At 44.4% G+C, this 19,702-nt stretch overlaps 1 protein-coding gene across 1 annotated transcript in view; it reads right to left on the reverse strand.

The window, feature by feature from the left end:
- TTLL9 (tubulin tyrosine ligase like 9) overlaps positions 1-19,129 on the reverse strand; it is a 63,999-nt gene extending 44,870 nt beyond the window's left edge. The window contains exons 1-3 of the mRNA XM_037732438.1: positions 19,013-19,129; positions 12,105-12,148; positions 1,088-1,225 (exon numbers count right to left, since the gene is read on the reverse strand). Coding sequence (XP_037588366.1) covers positions 1,088-1,225; positions 12,105-12,148; positions 19,013-19,027 — 197 coding nt within the window. The 5' untranslated portion in view covers positions 19,028-19,129. The remainder of the gene's footprint in view (positions 1-1,087; positions 1,226-12,104; positions 12,149-19,012) is intronic.
- Between the last annotated feature and the right edge of the window lie 573 nt (positions 19,130-19,702).

Raw genomic sequence — 19,702 nt, forward strand, 5'->3', positions numbered from 1 at the left:
CCATGGTTTTTTTTTTTTTTTTTTTTTTTTTTTGAGACAGGGTCTCACTCTGTCACCCAGGCTGGAGTGCTGTGGTGTGATCATAGCTCACTGCAGCCTCACAGCTTTAACCTCCCAGGCTTAAGCAATTTTCCCACCTCAGCCTCCCAAGTAGCTGGGACTTCAGGCACACACCACCATGTCTGGCTAACTTTTTAAAAAATATTTTGTAGAGACAGGGTCTCTACAAAAGCCACATTGCTCAGGCTGGTCTTGAACTCCTGGACTCAAGCGATCCTCCCACCTTGGCTTCCCAAAGTGCTGGAATTATAGGTGTGAGCCACTGCACCTGGCCTATACCTTTTCTTGCCTCTTGCCTACGAGGCTGGAGCTCCACCTTGAACTATGAAAAACAAGGGCCTCACCTAAGGGATAGTAGGGTGGAAAGACAGAAGCAAATGGATCCCACATTTCTGCGGGGCCCCCCGACCATCTCTGAACCTCCTACATATGGACTTCGATGGGACAGATCAACTTCTAGCAAGTCGAAGCCTCTTTTACTTTGGGTTTCCACTGCATGCATCCAAACCCTAGCCCTCACTAACAGTACCTACTCTGTGCTGGCATCACATGCTGGTTTGTCTCAATCAGTATCTCCAGAGGCCAGCATAAAGAAAAGAAAGATAGGCTTACGGGCCAAAGTCACAGAACCAGCAAGTGCCCAGGGATGAGCAGTTCTTGATCTGGACCCGTCACTGGAGAATCCAGGCCACAGGTCTGTGGTAGCTGCATTCCTAGTCTCTGCTGAAAGCCACAGGACACAAATGCGCCTGGGTTTGAATCCTGCTCTGATGCTGACATGCTGTGTGACCTTAAGCAATTGGTTTAATAACTCTGAACATAATCTTATCTTATGGGTTTAGCTGAAAGGCTTAAATAAGACACAGATGATAGCAATAATGTGCCTGGCACATTGTGGGTGTTGAATAAATGTCACAGCCACTTTAGGACAATTCAGTAGCCACCCAGGGGAACTGGGAGAAAAACCAAGGAAGACAAGGACCTGTGAGACAAAGGGAAGGAGGGACAAGGCTGGGGAATGTCTTACTCCTTCACTTCCACCCATCCTGGTCTGTGGCGAAGGACATCCATGAGTGTGTTCATGAGGGCGGTCTTGAACCGGATTGGTGCTCCCTGCTCTCTGCAAGGTAAGGCAATGAACATTTGCTCAGGATCAATGATTTTCCTAAGATGGCGCAGGGAGAGGAAAAAAGTGGGAGGAAGAGAAGTCAAGTTCCATACCTGGAAAGTTCCATACTGTATTTCAGAATTTAGCATTAGAGACTGATAACACTTAGCATAATCAAATTGAGAATTATAGAATCTTCAAATCATTGGAAAATAACGATCATTGTATCCAAGCCTACTATGTGCCAGGCGTGATCTAGCGGCTTTACATGTGCCGTGACTAACCCGTATGTGAAATGAGAAGGGTTTGCAAAGCCCTTTCCTGACAATCACCTGGGAAGATGAAGCAGATGTACTTTCTCCTGTTCCTCCTACTGATACAACTGAAAACTCAAGACATCATCGACAAAACAAATTTAAGACCGAAAGAGAAGAAGGCAGACTGGCTGTGTATTTCAGGACCACAGGAACTACGTGGTGGTGAATTCCCCGGGTTTCCTTTTTGTCTCATATAGTTCAGACATGGAGATGAAAAGCCACCAACCCAGAAATGCCAATGGGCACAAACGACAAAAGCTTCAAGAAAAGCACACCCTCTCTAGCAAAGGACCAAGAAAAGAGTGACCCAGCCAGACAGATGACTTAGACAATCACTGCTCTACTCCAGCCAGATCCCCCAGAACACATCCGTGGCCCACCCCCAGTGATGCCAGCAAAGGCTGTGTAGGGAGTCTAGACTTCCCCTGAGGTGGCAGCAGGGCGCCCAACACCCCTGCTCAGTGCTGTCAGAGAAGGTCACAGACAGAGCCAGGCTTTCATCCCTGCCAGGCGGTAACGAGGCTCCCACCCCCACTGCATCAGTGGAGGGCACGTGTGGAGCCTGGACTTCCTCCCCAGCCTGGCAGTAACAAGGTGCCCCTCCTACTCTGGGGTGATGTCAAAGGGGGCAAGTTGGAAATCAATAAAATCAAAAACCGAAAAACATTATAGCAAATCAGCAAAATAAAAGGCAAGTTCTCTGGAAAGAGCAATCAAATTGACCAACCTATTTGTCAGCAAGACTGACAAAGAAAAGAAACAACTACCCAAGATGAGGACTGGAACACAGGCCACCAGCGCAGGGCCAGCAGGCATCGCAGCCACAACAAGGAAATGCCACTGACGGCTCTGCACACCTAAATGTGACAACTTCGATGAAATGGACCAATTCCTCAAAAAGCACAATTACTACAACTCATCCAATATGAAATAGGGAATCCAAATAGCTCTACAGCTATTAAGGAAATTGAATTCATAATTCAAAACCTCCCAAAAAAGAAACCTCCAGGCCCAGATGGTTCCACTGGAGAATTTTCCCAAATATTTGAAGAAGGATTAATGCCAATCCTACACAATCTCTTCCAGAAAACAGACGAGGAGGGAGAATTTGAAAATTCATTTTGCGAAGCTAGTATCAGCCTGATATCAAAACCAAAGACAGTACACAAGAAGTAAACCACAGACAAATATCCCTTATGGATATAGATGCAAAATCTTTAACAAAATACTATCAAATGGAATTAAGCAATGTATAAAAAGGATTATATCCCATAACCTGCCTTCCAGTAGGCAAGGCTGGTTCAATATTTAAAAATTAATCAATGGGCTGGGCATGGTGGCTCACGCCTGTAATCCCAGCACTTTGTGGGGAGGCTGAGGCAGGCAGATTACTTGAGGTCAGGAATTGGAGACAAGCCTAGCCAACATAGTGAAATCCCATCTCTACCAAAAAATACAAAAATTAGCCAGGTGTGGTGGTGGACGCCTATAGTCCCAGATACTCAGGAGGCTGACGAAAGAGAAACGCCTGAACCGGGGAGGCAGAGGTTGCACTGAGCTGAGATAGCAGCACTGCACTCTAGCCTGGGCAACTATCTTTAGAGAGACTATCTCAAAAAATAATAATAATAATAATCAATTTAATCAGTCACATTAACAGACTAAAGAGGAGAAATCACATAATCATATGAATTGACGCAGGAAAAGCGTGACAAAATTTAACACTCATTCATTTAAAAACTCTGAAGGGAACTTCTTAAACTTGATAAAAACATCTAAAAAACCTCGAGCTAACATAATTAGCGGTATGTGAAAATTGTCAGATTCAAAATGGAGTCACTTGCGTCAAACCCTGGCAAAATAGAGCCAGGGGGCCGGGCAAGGTGGCTTACGCCTATAATCCCAGCATTTAGGGAGGCCAAGGCAGGCAGAACATTTGAGGTCAGGAGTTTAAGACCAGCCTGACCAACATGGTGAAAGCCTGTCTCCACTAAAAATACAAAAAAATTAGGCCAGGCACAGTGGCTCATGCCTGTAATTGTAGCATTTTTGGAGGCCAAGGTGAGTGGGATCACCTAAGGTCAGGAGTTGCAGACCAACCTGGCCAACATGGTGAAACCCTGTCTCTACTAAAAATATAAAAATTAGCCAGGCGTGGTGGCGCGTGCCTGTAATCCCAGCTACCCGGGAGGCTGAGGCAGGAGAATCAGTGGAACCCAGGGGGCAGAGGCTGCAGTGAGCTGAGATCACATCACTGCACTCCAGCCTGGGCAACTGAGCTAGACTCTGTCTCAAAAAAATTAAAAAAAAAAAAAATTAGGTGGGCATGGTGGTGCACGCCTATAGTCCCAGCAACACATAAGGCTGAGGCAAGAGAATCACATGAACCTGGGAGGCAGAGGTTGCAGTCAGCTGAGATCCCACCACTGCACTCCAGCCTGGGCAACTGAGCTAGACTCTGTCTCAAAAAAATTAAAAAAAAAAAAAATTAGGTGGGCATGGTGGTGCACGCCTATAGTCCCAGCAACACATAAGGCTGAGGCAAGAGAATCACATGAACCTGGGAGGCAGAGGTTGCAGTCAGCTGAGATCCCACCACTGCACTCCAGCCTGGGCGACAGGGAGAGACTCCATCTCAAAAAATAAAAAATAAAAAAAGAGAGCCAGGGAAGTTTATGAAGGGAGAGTTCTCATGCATGATTTGCCAGATAAGAAGAACTATCACAAGAACAGTTTTCAAATCACAGCTTACCCCATGAGACACAAGTACTGCTAATAGCACAAGGGCAGCTAGGAGCTATACAAGAACACCAGACTGACACTTTCTCAGGCCCAGTCCGAAATTGCACGGGCCTAACAGGAACTCCAGGACCCCAAGTCCTACCTAGCGACTACTGACAGTCGCCAATCTGCTACTGAACTCACCAGCTCTCCTAGAAAACTTGCTGCTAGCACCAGTGAGCTTTCTTTTGAAACGACTTGCTTAAATCTCCTCTTTCCCCAAGAGAACCCTAACATTTTCCTTTGTTTTCAGACATGCTGGGGGCCACCCTAGTCTATATGGACATCCTGGATTGCAGTTCTACCTCTTGTATATTATTTCCAAATAAAACCTTTTTACTTAGAGATTTGTCTCTATTTTTTTATGTTGACAGATGAAAAACTGGAGTTGGAGACCAGCCTGGGCAACATAGTGAAACACTGTCTCTAAAATAAAAGGTCAGGCACGGTGGCTCACGCCTGTAATCCCAGCACTTTGGGAGGCTGAGGCTGGCAGATCATCTGAGGTCAGGAGTTCGAGACCAGCATGACCAACATGGAGAAACCCCATCTCTACTAAAAATACAAAATTAGCCACATGTGGTGGCGCATGCCTGTAATCCCAGCTACTCCGGAGGCTGAGGAGGAGAATCGCTTGAACCCAGGAGGTGGTGGCTGCAGTGAGCCGAGATTACGTCATTGCACTCCAGCCTGGGCAATAAGAGCAAAACTCCCATTTAAAAATAAATAAATAATAAAAATAAAAATAAACGATAATCAGCACTGCAGCCCAACTTCCACCTAGCTCAAATACTAACAAACTCAAAGTGGCAGTGCCGGAGATTGGATTGAAGTACACAAAATTTAATTAAAGCTGCAGCCCAACCCACGTACAACTCAGCTTTAGGTGGAATCTGAATGATCAGCTGCTAACCCTAACTGCTACTCAGAGGAAGGCGCTCGCATACTCTATAAAGTGTGTGAATGTATGTGTGCATATATACGTATACAAACACTAAAAAATGATTATACGTAACTGCTTTTCATACACAATATCCAGAATGCAGTTCTAAAAATATAACACATGCAACAGCAAAGCAGGGAAGTGTAATGCATAACCAACAGGAAAAACAGCCAATTGAAATAAACCCGTAAATGACCCAGTTATCAGAATCAGTAGAGAAGGAATTTAAAAATTATTACGAATATGTTAAAGGATGTATGGGAAAAGATGGATACAATGTGTGAATAGATGAGTTATTGCAGAAAAGGAATAAAAAGTCTAAAAAAGAACCAAACAGGCCGGGCGCGGTGGCTCACGCCTGTAATCCCAGCACTGTGGGAGGCCGAGGCGGGCGGATCACGAGGTCAAAAGATCGAGACCATCCTGGCCAACATGGTGAAACCCCGTCTCTATTAAAATATAAAAAATTAGCTGGGCGCGGTGGCACACATCTGTAGTCCCAGCTACTCAGGAGGCTGAGGCAGGAGAATTAATTGCTTGAACCTGGGAGGCGGAGGTTGCAGTGAGCCGAGACTGCGCCACTGTACTCCAGCCTGTCGCCTGGTGACAGAGCGAGACTCTGTCTCAAAAAAAAAAAAAAAGAAAAAAAAGAACCAAATAGTCAAGTGGCTCACACCTATAATCCCAACACTTTGGAAGGCTGAGGTGGGAGGATCACCCAGAAGTTCAAGACCAGCCTGCGCAACACAGTGAGACCCCATTTCTACATAAAATTTTAAAATTAGACACATGGTGGCATGTGCCTGTAATCCCAGCTACCTGGGCAGCTGAGGTGGGAGGATCACTTGAGCCCAGGAGGTTGAAGCTGATCACACCACTGAACTCCAGCTTAGGTGACAGAGCAAGACCCTGTCTAAACAAAACAAACAAACAAAAAAGAACCAAATAGAAATTCTAGATGGGAAAACTATAATATCTGAAATTAAAAGTTCAACGAAAAAAAAAAAAGTGGGGAGCTGTGGTGGCTCAGGCCAGTTGTCCTGGCGCTTGAGGAGGCAAGGCTACGCGTTCAAGGCCAACCTGGGCAACATAAGAACCTCTCATTCATTAAAAAAAANAAAAAAAAAAAAAAAAAAAAAAATTCAACGGATGTACCTAGCAAGAGACTGGGAATTGAGAAGGAAAAACAGTACATTTGAAAACAGTCCAATTGAAATTGTTCAAACTGAATTAGAGAAAAAAAATTTACATGAAAAGAACCTCAGTGACTTGTGAGATCACATCAAGCAGTCTAACATACATGTAATTGAAGTTCAAGAAAGAGATGGGGAAGAGAGGACAGAAACTATTTTTTGAAGAAATGATGGCTAAACATTTTTCAAATTTGATTAAATTATCAACTCACAGATCCAAGAAGCTCAATTAACCCCATGCAAGACAGACACAATATAAAGTACACCCAGGTAAACCATCGTCAACTTGCTGAAAACAGAACAGTCCTAAAAAAAAAGTCAGAGAAAAAAGACATATTGCATAGGGGTAAAAGTGGGTGGAGAGTAGGAGTAGAAGACAAGAAGAGCTAAACCCCAGGACTTTGGGAGGCCAAGGCAGGCAGATCACCTGAGGTTGGTAGTTCGAGACCAGTCTGACCAACATGAAGAAACCCCACGTCTACTGAAAATACAAAAATTAACCGGGCATAGTGGCGAGCGCCTGTAATCCCAGCTACGTGGGAAGCTAAGGCAGGAGAATCGCTTGAGCCCGGGAGGTGGAGGTTGCAGTGAGCCGACACTGCACCATTACGCTCCAGCCTGGGGGCAACAGAGCAAGACTCTGTCTCAAAAAAAAAAAAGAATAGCTACTTCACATCAGAAACAATGTAAGCCTGAAGAGGAAGGAACATTATCTTTCAAGTGCTTTAAGAAAAAAAGATCAACTTAGAATTCTATATCCAGTAAAACTTTACTTAAAAAATGACAGTGAAATAAAGACATGTTCAAATAAATAAAAGCTGAGAGAATTTTTTGCCAACAGATCCGCACTATAAGAAACACTAAAGAACATTCCTCGGGCTGAAGGAAAATTATACCAGATGGAAATTCAGAAGGAATGACGAATGGGGTAAATGTGGAATACTTTCTTCCATGTCTTAATTAAAAAAAAAACACACATATAAGCAGCTATTTAAAGCAAATATAGTGAGAATGTAAAGTAAGGTTTCTAACATATTTACAAGTAAATATATGACAAAAATAGCAGCACAAAAGATCAGAGGGGAGTAAACAAGTGTGTGATTGTAGGGCTCGTAGTTGTACATGAAGTGGTATAATTTTGCTTCAAGGTAGACTGTGATAAGGTAAGGATGCATATTGTAATCCCCTAGAGACATAGGTTGTCAAGTGTGGGCTCAAGTATTCCTCAGCGTCCCCAACTCTCTTTCAGGGGTACACAAAGTCTTCCCTTTTCCAACTACCTATCTTTCTAAGGCTGGATTTTCTTCCTATCCTTTGACCAAAACAATCTATCAAAACAAATTGAACACAGAAGATCTGGAAACTCAAATATTTTCTAATAAGCAAGGCGTTAAAGAGATTCACAAAAATGTAAAACAACTACTACTCATCTCAGTACATTTTAGGGAGGGATATAACTGTAACTCATAAAAATGTTGGGCAGGGCACAATGGCTCACACCTGTAATCCCAGCACTTTGGGAAGGCAAAGTGGGTAAATCACTTGAGGTCAGGAGTTTGAGATCAGCCTGGCCAGCATAGTGAAACCCCATCTCTACTAAAAATACAAAAATGAGCCAGGCATGGTAGTCTGTGATCCCAGCTACTCTGGAGGCTGAGGCAGGAGAACCACTTGAACCCGGGAGGTGGAGGTTGCAGTGAGCCAAGATCACTCTACTGCACTCCAGCCTGGGTGACAGAGTAAGACCATGTCTCCAAAAATAAATAAATAAATAAATAAGTTTATGCTACCATGTAATATTTTATTGCTTTTTATTTTTATTTATTTATTTGAGACAGAGTCTATCTCTGTCACCAGGCTGGAGTGTAGTGGTGCAATCTCAGCTCACTGCAACCTCTGCCTCCTGGATTCAAGTGATTCTCCTACCTGAGCCTCTTGAGTAGCTGGGATTATATGCACCCACCACCATGCCCAGCTAATTTTTTTATTTTTTGGTAGAGATGGGGTTTCACCATGTTGGCCAGGATGGTCTCGAACTTCTGACCTTGTGATCCTTCCACCTCAGCCTCTCAAAGTGCTGGGATTACAGGCATGAGCCACAGTGCCTGGCCTTTTATTGCTTTTTAAATAATTTAATATGTATTTTTTAAATGTATCAGCTTAAACCAGGTGTAGTGGCTCTCACCTGTAATCCCAGCACTTTGGGAGGCCAAGGTGGATGAATCACGAGGTCAGGAGTTTGAAACCAGACTGGCCAACATGGTGAAACCCCATCTCCACTAAAAATACAAAAAATTAGCTGGGCATGGTGGTGGGCGCCCGTAATCGCAGCTACTCAGGATGCTGAGGCAGGAGAATTGCTTGAACTTCGGAGGTGGAGGTTGCAGTGAGCTGAGATCATGCCACTGCACTCCAGGCCAGGCAACAATGTGATACTGCGTCTCAAAAAAAAAAAAAAAATCAGAAAAATAACAAGTGTTCAAAAGAATGTGGAGAAATAACAATTATCTTACAATGCTGATGGAATGCACGTTGGACACCGCTTTGGAGAGCAATTTGGCACATTACAACAATCAAGGACTACGTCATGCACATCAGACCAGCAAAAATCTAAAGGTCCAAGTTTTGGCAAAAATGGGATAAAATGGAAACTCCTTCTCCGCTGGTGGAATGCACTCTAGAGGGCCACCGACTTTTATTTTAGTGAAGTCGAATATGCACATACAGTACCCTAAACTCAGCAGCCCATGCTAGCTCTATACCGTGGGTTTGTACTCTGCATTTCTACCAGGAAACACATGCAAGGATGCTTATCTGTAATTGCTCATTTTTTTATAGGAATTACCTGTAGCAAGCACTGTTGGTGGTCCGCCCATACCCCTTTGACATTCACCACTCCTGTGCATGGGAATCAAACAGCTTTCCACTGCCAGCACCTGCCACGCTACCTGAGGGCTTTCCCTGGCCCCGGAGTCTGCTCAGCTAGCATGTGGAGCAGATGGGAAGCACCAGAGTGAACTGCCCCTCTGCCAACACCATACAACCAGTGACGACTGGAGTCGGTGGATAAATCTGCTAAGTCTCCCATCTCACACTTAGGATAAGACCACAGTGCATTCTACGTTCTCCCAGGAATTCCCCGGGGGCTTGAGCCCACTTGCCCATAGCAATAACCTGTCGATGGTGCACCTTATACTGGTTTCCTTCCTTAGCTGTCTTACTTCCCCATTTCCCTGCCAGTGCTCACTGGAATCACCTTCTAAATAAACCATCTGCTCTTACTTCCTTCCCTCAGGGTCGGCTTCTGGTGAAACTAATACTTCATAAGTGCCTTTCAACAGGAAGATGGATAAATAACGAGCAATACACAATGAAGCAGCAGTAGCAGTTACAATGCATTCAGAGCTTTGTGACAAAAGCAGGGTGCAGAATAGTAATCACAGTACAAGGACACTTATATAACTTGTATTCCTGGCTACCCATGCAGTTGGGGTTGGCCATGTAACACAATTCTAATCAATAAGAAAAAGCATAAGACTGCTAGGCAGGCTAAGTTCCTGGGAAAATTTTGCTCTTTCGATCAAAAAAGGAAAGAAAGAGAGGGATGTGGCTTGAGTCTTCCCTCGCTCTTCCTGTCTTGATCATGACATGAAGACTGGAGCTGTAGTGGCCATTTGGTCTCCATGAGGAATAGTTCAAGACTATCATGCAGGCTCATGCCTGTAATCCCAACACTTTGGGAGGCCGAGGGGGGAGGATCGCTTGAGGCCAGGTGTTGGAGACCAGCCTGGGCAACATAGGGAGACCTCAAAACTACAAAAAATAAATTTTAAAAATTAGCCAGGTACACTGGCATGAGCCTGTTGTCCCAGCTACTCAGGAGGCTGAAATCAGAGGACTGCGTAAGCCCAGGAGAGGAAGGCTGCTGTGAGCAGCCATGATCGTACCACCGCACTCCAGCTTGGGCAACAGAGTGAGACCCCACCTCGAAAAGAAAAGACAATCATGAAGACGCTGGCTCTGACATTACTGAACCACTGTACCAGCACTCCAGACTTTTTGTAATGTGAAGAAAATAAGTACAATTTGTTTAAGCTGCTATTACTGAGTTTTCTCTTACTGGTAGTGGAACGAATATCTATGTGTCCCCTAATAAGGCACATAAATAAAAAATATTTTATGATAAATGTGTGTGTGTGTGTGTGTGTGTGTGTGTGCCTCTATAAAATAAGTATATGGAGCCTCGATATGGTTTGGATGTTTGTCCCCTCCAAATCTCAAGTTAAAATGTGATTCTCAATTTTGGAGGTGGGGCCTGGTGGGAGGTGATTAGATCCTGGGAATGTATCCTTCATGAATGGTTTGGCAACATCCCCTCGGTGATAAGTGAGTTTTCACTCAGTTCATGGGAGATCTGGTTATTTAAAAGAGCCTGGGACCTCCCACTAGTTCCGACTCTTGCCATGTAAAGTGCCTGCTCCCCCTTTGCCTTCCACCATGATTGTAAGCTCCCTGAAGCCTCATCAGAAGCTGAGCAGGTGCTGGTGCCATGCCTGTAAAGCCTGCAGAACCATGAACCAGTTACACCTCTTTTCTTTATAAACTACTCAGTCTCAATTAGCCAGGCATGGTGGGCGACACCTGTAATTCCAGCTACTCGGGAAGCTGAAGCAGGAGAATTGCTTGAACCCGGGAGGCGGAGGTTGCAGTGAGCCGAGATCATGCCACTGCTCTCCCGCCTGGTCAAAAAGAGCAAAACTGTCTCAAAAAATATAGAAAAATAAAAAGTCTCAGGTATTCCTTTATAGCAATGCAAAAACAGCCTAACACAGGCCTGTTAAGTGGGGTGCTCTTTGTTTTGTTGGGAGGGGGCTAGGCTGGGAAAATATGTTTAGGGCCAGGATCTGAAACACTGCTGAGTTGCACTGCATAAGAGAACGAGAGATTTGAAGTGGGTGGGATAGTCAGTATGGAGAGAAAGAAGGCAAAGAAGACGAGCGCTGCATGAGAGAAGCGTCCCAAATCACACATGCCCTCCTCAGTGGTGGCACAGCCAGCAGGGATTTTAGAAAGAAGAGAAATAGCTAATGAACTAGAGAACAGACTATTTATAACATTTGCTATGTAAACGAACGCCTCTAACTCCCCACAGGAATCTCCAATAAACTCTACATTGCTCACTCCCGCTTTGCGCAAGTGGATTCTCTTTAGGAGATCCAAAGGGGTGCTGAGTTCGGCATCCACGTTGTCGATGCAGAGTGAAGCAGATGATCAGAGCACAGCTGACATGCAAGTCATCAAGTCGTCACAGGGTTGTTGGAGGCAGGAGAGACCAAAGTTAGACAGTGGGTCCTGGAGTCCAACAAGCTCTGTCCCTAACTGATCATGTGATCTTGAGCAGGTCACTTAGTCTTTTTGAGCTTCAGTATCTCCATCTGTAAAATGGACACAATCTACTTCAAAGTGCTGTGGTCAGGGTTCGGTGAACTAATACAGGTAAAGTGACGGGCCCAGAGCCTGGCATATAGTAAGTGCTCAATAATGGTTTAGGATTACTACTACTACCATCATTTTCATTATAATTATTAAAGTAGAAAAGGGAGAGATGGATTGAAAAGGGGAGGGAGGGAAGAAACACAGGGAGGGAGGGAGGGAGGGAGGTTGGTTGCTCTGTGATTGTTGGATTGGATGGGACCACTCACCGCTCTTTTCCCTTTGACAATCCATGGCCCTTATAATTTTGATTCTGCAATGAGGAAAGGAAAAGGCTGTAACTGGTTTTGCATATCCGCCCTGCTTTCCCAGGTTAACTTACTGCAGATATTAAAATGCCCAAACTGTCAGATTCAACAGTGCCTAGATTCTGAGACATGAAGGTCCAGCCTGATCAGGTTCCCACTGGCCACCATGCCCCCAGCAAACGGACCAGAATTTATCTGCTGTGAATGAACTCCCAAGTATCCATGGTACCATCTTACTGCAGGTTTCCTCCACAGGTATGACCAGTATAGCAAATGCCTGGTTTTCCGTACTCCAAAGGTCAGCCCTGAACCCCAGTTTTGAAAGCTCAGCTCAGTACACTCTGTGAGAAGGATCTGGGCTTTCTACTATACTTGGAATGTTTGATTAGATCGAGGATCCCAGAAGGGGATAGGTCAAAGACTCAGAGAAATATTAATTCCTTTCACCCCAAATGGACCTTTCATATCCTCAGTCGTGGTGGGTATTATCCACTTTAACCATGTCCAAAACAGCTTGGCTGTCTGTTCTGGGAAGACCAATTCCTAACGCACGTGTGAAGAGAGAAATCGAAATTGGTCCTGTGCAGGATGGCATTTGCAGCTGGGACAGACCTGCTATCTGCATTCATTTTCTATTGCTGGGTAACAGAGTACCACAAAATCAGTGGCTTAAAATGATGGAAATCCATTATCTCAGTTTCCATAGGCCAGGAGTGTGGGCACAGCTTAGCTGCATCATTGGCTCAGCTCTCACAAGGCCACAGTCAAGGTGATGGCTGGGGTTATGGATCTCATCTGAGGTTTGGGGTCCCCTTCCAAGCTCATTCAGATTGTTGGCAGAATTCAATTGCCTAGGGTTGTAGGGAGGAGATCCCTGTTTACTTGCCAGCTGTCTGCAGAGGACTGCTCTCAGCTCCTAGAGGCTGCCTGCAGCTCCCTGCAGTGTGGACCCCATAGGCACTTCACAACATGCATGTTTGTTTTCCTCCAGGCAATGTGGAGCACGTCCCTCTGACTTCCAACCTTCCCCTCTCCAAGTCACCTACGATGGAGTCTTAAGTAACGGAAGGTAATCACCATAATAACTACACCATCAAATTAACAGTCTCCTCCACACTCAAGGGGAGAGAATTGTACAAAGCATGTACTCCAGGGGGTGGGAATCTTGGGGACCATCTTAGAATTCTGCTTAGCACACCAGCCTACAGCCCAAAGAGCGGCGGAGGGGAATGGAGGATACTGCTTTACGAAACTGGCAGAAGGAAGCCCCACTGAAACGCAGTGGATCTTGTTTCATTCTGCCATTCAAGCCCTTCCAACTCCCCCAACACTAGCCAAGCTGTCCTTGTCTTTTTGTATTTTATCTTTAATCCTTTCTCCTGCTTTTAATTCCATTTTCCATATGTTTATCCAGTTGCTCCAGAGCCTTTGGTTAAAAAAAATTCCCTCTCCTCATTGAATTGCATTGGCACGTCTGTCACAATTCAATTGACCATGTGTATGTGGATCTATCTCAAGACTGTGTTTTGCTCTATTTACTCGTCTATCCTTATGTCACTATCGCATTGGCTTAATTACTGCTGTAGCTTTCTAGTAAATCTTGAAATCAGGTAAAGTAAGTTCTGATTTCAAGATTGCCTTTGCAGTTAGGGGTCCTTTGCACTGCAACATAAATTTTAGAATTGGCTTGCCAATTTCTACAAAAAAAACATGTTGAGATTTTGATTAGCATTGCAGTGAACCTACAGATATTTTCAGGAAGTGACATCATAAAGTACTGAGTTTTCCAATCCACGAATAATATGATCTATCTCTCCATTAATTTAAATCTTTAAAAAAAATTTTTTTTCTACAATACTTTCTAGTTTTCAGTATAGCAGCTTTGTACATTTTAAATTAAATTTATTCATAGGTATTTTATTTTGTGACACTGTTACATACAGCATTTTCAAATTTCATTTTCTACCTGATAGTAAATTGTAATAGGTGAAAAAGCCCACCTCCAAAGATGTCCATGTCTAATCCCTAGAACCTATCAATATGTTACATTATATGGCAAGGGGGATTTAAAATTGCAGATGGAATTAATGTTGCTAATCAACGAACCTTAAAATAGAAAGATTATTCTGCATTATCTGGGTGGGCCCAACGTAATCATAAGGGTCCTTAAGTGTGGAAGAAAGCACAGTCAATGTCACAGTATCAGAGTCACACAATGTGAGAACTGCCTTTGAACATGAAAGGGGACTATGAGACAGCCTCCAGAAACCAGAAAAGGCAAAAAACAGAGATTCTCTCCTAGAGCCTCCAGATATGAAGGCAGCCCTGCTAACACCTTGATTTTAGCCCAGCAAGACCCCTTTCAGACTTCTGATCTCATGAACTGTAAGACAGAGACCAGGCACAGTGGCTCACACCTGTAATCTTAGCACTTTGGGAGGCCAAGGCGGGAGGATCATTTGAGGTCAGGAGTTCGAGACCAGCCTGGCCAACATAGTAAAACCCCTTAGCTACTAAAAATTATAAAAATTAGCATGGTGGTACATACCTATAATCCCAGCCAATCAGGAGGCTGAGGCAGGAGAATCACTCGAACCAAGGAAGCAGAGGTTGCAATGAGCCAAGATCACACCCTTGCACTCCAGCCTGGGTGACAGAGTGAGACTCCATCTCAAAAAAATAAATTAATAAATAAATAACAACTGTTAAGATAGTAAGTTAGTGTTTCTAAACACCATGAAATTTGTGACAACTTGTTAAAGCAGACCTTGGAAACTGATACATATATAGAAGTATTGATTTTGTATATTGACCTTGTATTTGATGCCCTTGCTGAATTATTAGTTCTGGTAGTTTGTAAATCCTTTGGGTTTTCTCTGCATGCAATGATGTCATCTGCTACTAAAGGCAGACCTACTCTTTTCTTTTCAATATTTATACCTTTTATTTCTTTTTCTTGCTTTATTGCACTGGCAAAAACTCTAGTATGTACAGAGTCGACTAAAAGGGGTAAGAGCTGACATCCTTATCTTGCTCCTGATCATAAGAGGAATGCATTCTCTATTTCACCTTTTAAGAATGGTACTGGCTGTAGGTTCTTATAGTTATCCTCAATTTACTCTAAACTGAGTAAATTTCCTACTATTCCCTGGTTTTCTGAGGGTTTATCATGAACAAGCTTTTTTTTCTTTTTTTTTTTTTTTACTTATTTTAAACATCTTTTCTTACCTAATTGTTATGTAATTTGACCATTATAGGAGTCAAAGATGTTCGACTCAGAGGTGTTTAACATTTACATCTTTCTGGGCCCCCAAGAACAGTAAACTTCATGGTTAACATCTTGCTTTAGCATTTCTCAGACCAGCCTGAGGACTCATCTAAGGTTAAGAATTCTCAGGAGAAAGGTTTTCTCCCCCACATTGAAGCTGACTAGCTTCCTAGTTGTCTCCCACTGCTGAAGGGTAAACTGATTCTAATCACACCTTTACTAAGGGTGGGGCTCTCTGAAGGGTCCAGCTTTACGGTGAGGTCTCAGTTCCAACTCTGCCCGGTAGGCCCTATGACGCTTCTCCAACTCTTGTTTGTGAGACAATCAATGTCCTCCCCAAGGAAAATGATAAATGAAGAATCAGTTAGTGACAATTCTGTTTTTTATTTTCCTTCTTTGTGTGTGTGTGTTGGGGTGGGGATCCTTGGGGATTTTTCTTCTACCAATCCTTGCCACTCCACACACAGGTCAGTTAAAGAGTTCAAAAGATGTTTGTTATATTTTGCCCAGCATCTTTAAGTGTGTTATGTTAATAAGCTTTCCAAGCAATCTCATCTGTCACATTGCCTGAGATAGAAGTCCTATTACTATCTTGACCCAAAAAACAGCCCAAGAATATAAATACTTTCCACAAACCACTAAAATAACGCATTTAGAAAAGACAAGGCTACAAGGCTTTTTTTAAAAAATGATCTGATTGAGAAAATGATTCAAAAGTGGCTTCGTTGCTTATTTGGCTTACAAACAGAGAACTTCATTTCTCATTGGTTTCATTCATGGAAGGTGGCATGAATGGCACCAGCTGGTGTTGAGTCGAAAAGAGCATAGGCTCATGGCACTGCCAGCTGCCTTAATTCCTGGCTCTATTCCTGGAATCCTGCTCTGAGCTCCCTGGTACTACCTGCCGGGTGGAGACAACCATGCTGAAACCAGTTTGCCACACCAGCTTACTCACTTATCATCTCACCAGAGATCAGCTTCATGGCTTAGCTGGTTCCTTTATCCCCAGCTTCATTCCTGCCTGATCCAATTACTCACTGCACCCTTAGCCCTCTGGAGAGTTCCCAGCATACCTTTTGGCGACCATAACCTTGAGGAGATGAGATCGAAGGTTGGAATGAATGGTATTCTGACCTCTGGCCTTCTCTGGGCATATTTTTGTGAGGGTACACAAAGTATATCCTGGCATGTTCTCTTAAGGCTGACAAGAACATTCCTGATCAAGTAAATTCATACTCCTATTTCCCCTGGGTCACTTGACAGAAACTGCAAAGTCCTAAGTCAATACACAGGAGACCTTTGCTTCCCGTTCCAACAATCAAAACAAAATTCATAGCGTCACAACCTTCCTTTCAAAGGAATCAGTCAGGTTAATGAGAAAGAACTATTGCAGTAGACGTTTGTTTTCTTTTTTCTAATAATACTTTTAAAAAGTAATATGTAGGAAGCTGAGGCAGGAGGATCACTCAAGCCCAAGAGGTCAAGGCTTCAGTAAGACGTGTTCATGCCACTGCACCTCAGCCTGGGCAACAGAACAAGACTCTGTCTCAAAAGCACAAAAAAAAGGTGATATGTGTCCCAATCTGTGTGTTTTAAGAGTATTAATTTTTAAAATTTGAGAGTTTGGTCATGATTAGCATAGTGGTAGTTGATGTGGAGGAAAGAATAAATTCAAGACAGGTTTAGAAAGTTAAAGGAGGAGGCTTTTATTGGATGTGGGATGTGAGGAAGATTGAGGAGTCAAGACAGAGTCCCAGTTTTTTAGCTGAGCATCTAGGTAGGTTGTTCAATAACAGTCATTCAACATGTATCAACTGTAGTCAGCTATTTGCGGGGGACGGGAATACAGGGAAGAACAAGTCAGATGTTAAACAGTCATGTGAACAATGAATTGTAGTAAAAAGTCGAAGTTCAAGTCACTCTGAAAGCAGATAAACTCATTTTTTGTTGGGAGAGACAATTCAAGAAATAAGAGGCTGACCAGGTACAGTGGCTCATGCCTATAATCCCAGCACTTTGAAAGGCCAAGGCAGGAGGATGGCTTGAGGCCAGGAGTTCCAGACCAGCCTGGGCAACATAGCAAGACTCCTGTCTCTACAGAAACTAAAAAAAATGGCTGGCCACAGCGGCTCACTTCTGTAAACCCAGCACTTTGGGAGGGCCAGGCAGGTGAATCACGAGGTCAGGAGATCAAGACCATCCTGGCTAACACGGTGAAACCCCATCTCTACTAAAAATACAAAAAATTAGCCAGGCATGGTAGCACACGCCTGTAATCCCAGCTATTCGGAAGGCTGAGGCAGGAGAATCTCTTGAACCTGGGAGGCAGAAGTTGCAGTGAGCCAAGATCATGGCACTGCACTACAGCCTAGGTGACAGAGCAATTCTCCGTCTCAAAAAAAAAAAAAAAAAAATTAGCTGAACATGGTGGCACACACCAGTAATCTCAGCTACTTGGGAAGCAGAGGCAGGACAATCGCTTGAGCCCAGGAAGTCAACTGAGCCAAGATCACACCATTGCACTCCCTCCTGAGCAACAAAGTGAGACCTTGTCTCAAAAGAAAAAGAAAAGAAAGAAAGAGAGAAAGAGGGAGGGATGGATGGATGAAGGTGCTATTCATGAATGAGAGCTGGGATTAAGAAGTAGGTTGGAGTTGGAAGCCAGTCGCTGTGGCTCATACCTGTAATCCCAGCATTTTGGGAGAATGAGGCGAGTGAATCACGAGGTCAAGAGATCGTGATCATCTTGGTCAACATAGTGAAACCCCGTCTCTACTAAAAATACAAAAATTAGCTGGGCGTAGTGGCACATGCCTGTAGTCCCAGCTACTCGGGAGGCTAAGGCAGAAGAATCGCCTGAACTCGGGAGGTGGAGGTTGCAATGAGCCGAGATCGTGCCACTGCACTCCAGCCTGGCGACAGAGTAAGCCTCCCTCTCAAAAAACAAAAAACAAAAAAAAAAAAAGAAGAGGAAGTAGGTTGGGGTGGGGAGAGCTGGACTTTACAGTAATTCATTTCCCTCTTCGACTTTCATTTTTCCCATTCTTAAAATGAGGGAGTTGGTCTGTGCTCTCTTAGAGGGCAGGAGTTTGTCTGATTCACCTGTGTCCCTTGGTCAGCACTGAGCTTGGCTTGGAAAAGACACTAATTAGCGTTGTTTTGCATGGATGGATAAACGAATGAATGGATGGAGGATAAATGAATGAATGGATGGATGGATGGATGGATGGACGGATGGACGGGCAGACGGCCTTCGCCAAGTCAGCAGATCTGAAATTCTGAGGTTCAGCTTCCCCAGGTTCACCGAGCTTAGAACTTCACTGCTATGTAAATTTCCCGCCAGCAGGCCGGGCTCTCGGGAGGTGCGCTGCAGCTTGGGCGGCGCGGTGCATGCCGGGACTTGCAGTCTTTCCTCTGAGTTCGGCGGATTTTTTTCTTCCTCTTTCCGGAATTCCTCCGCGAGAAAAACTTCCCCGCCCTCCGCCGCTCCCCTCCACCCATTCCGCGAGAAAAACCATCCCCAACCGATTTTGAATCCCTCTGCGGCTTTCCTCCCTTTTTCTAGGGACGATAAAAGCATCTGGGTCAGGTCGACTCCTACCTTCGGTCGCGACATAACGCGATTCGCCGGGGGCCAGATTCAAACCGCCACCTCGCGCCGAGCTTGCTTGTGCGTCCCGTTGCCAAGGCGCAGAGGGTGGATCCACCGCTCTGATTGGATCAGCCAAGGGCACGCTCTCGGCGGAGTGCGCAGACTCCAGTCCACCCGAGCCTCTGGAGGCTGTGGGGTGTCCTGGATGCTCAGGTCCCTCGACTTCCTCAACTTTTCTCTCCCAGCCCCGCCCCTCCGCAACCCCGGGGCAATTCGTTCAGAGGCCTCCAACTGCACTTTTCATAAACTAATAGAGCTGCGTCTGAAAAGTTGTCAGCTTTTGGTAAATGCAATGGTACTGAGTTTCCGTACTTAAGGAAGTTACCTCACTACATCACCTGGTCAGTTGGTCAGTCACCTCTACTATCCTAGTCGCTTTCTAATTGTTAAGGTCCATAGCCTCAAGATTTGGTGTTGTCCAACTTTTTAATTTTAATGATACAATGATAGGTCATTGTAGGGTTTGGTTTTTTTGGGTTTTTCTTTTGTTTTGTTTTCAGACGGAGTCTCGCTGTGTCGCCTAGGCTAGAGTGCAGTGGCGCAATCTTGGCTTACTGCAACCTCTGCCTCCTGGGCTCAAGTGATCCTCCTGCCTCAGCCTCCCGAGTAGCTGGGATTACAGGTGCATGCCACCACACC

The sequence above is a fragment of the Cebus imitator genome, unplaced genomic scaffold, assembly GCF_001604975.1.
Source record: "Cebus imitator isolate Cc_AM_T3 unplaced genomic scaffold, Cebus_imitator-1.0 Scaffold18, whole genome shotgun sequence".
Taxonomy (NCBI): domain Eukaryota; kingdom Metazoa; phylum Chordata; class Mammalia; order Primates; family Cebidae; genus Cebus; species Cebus imitator.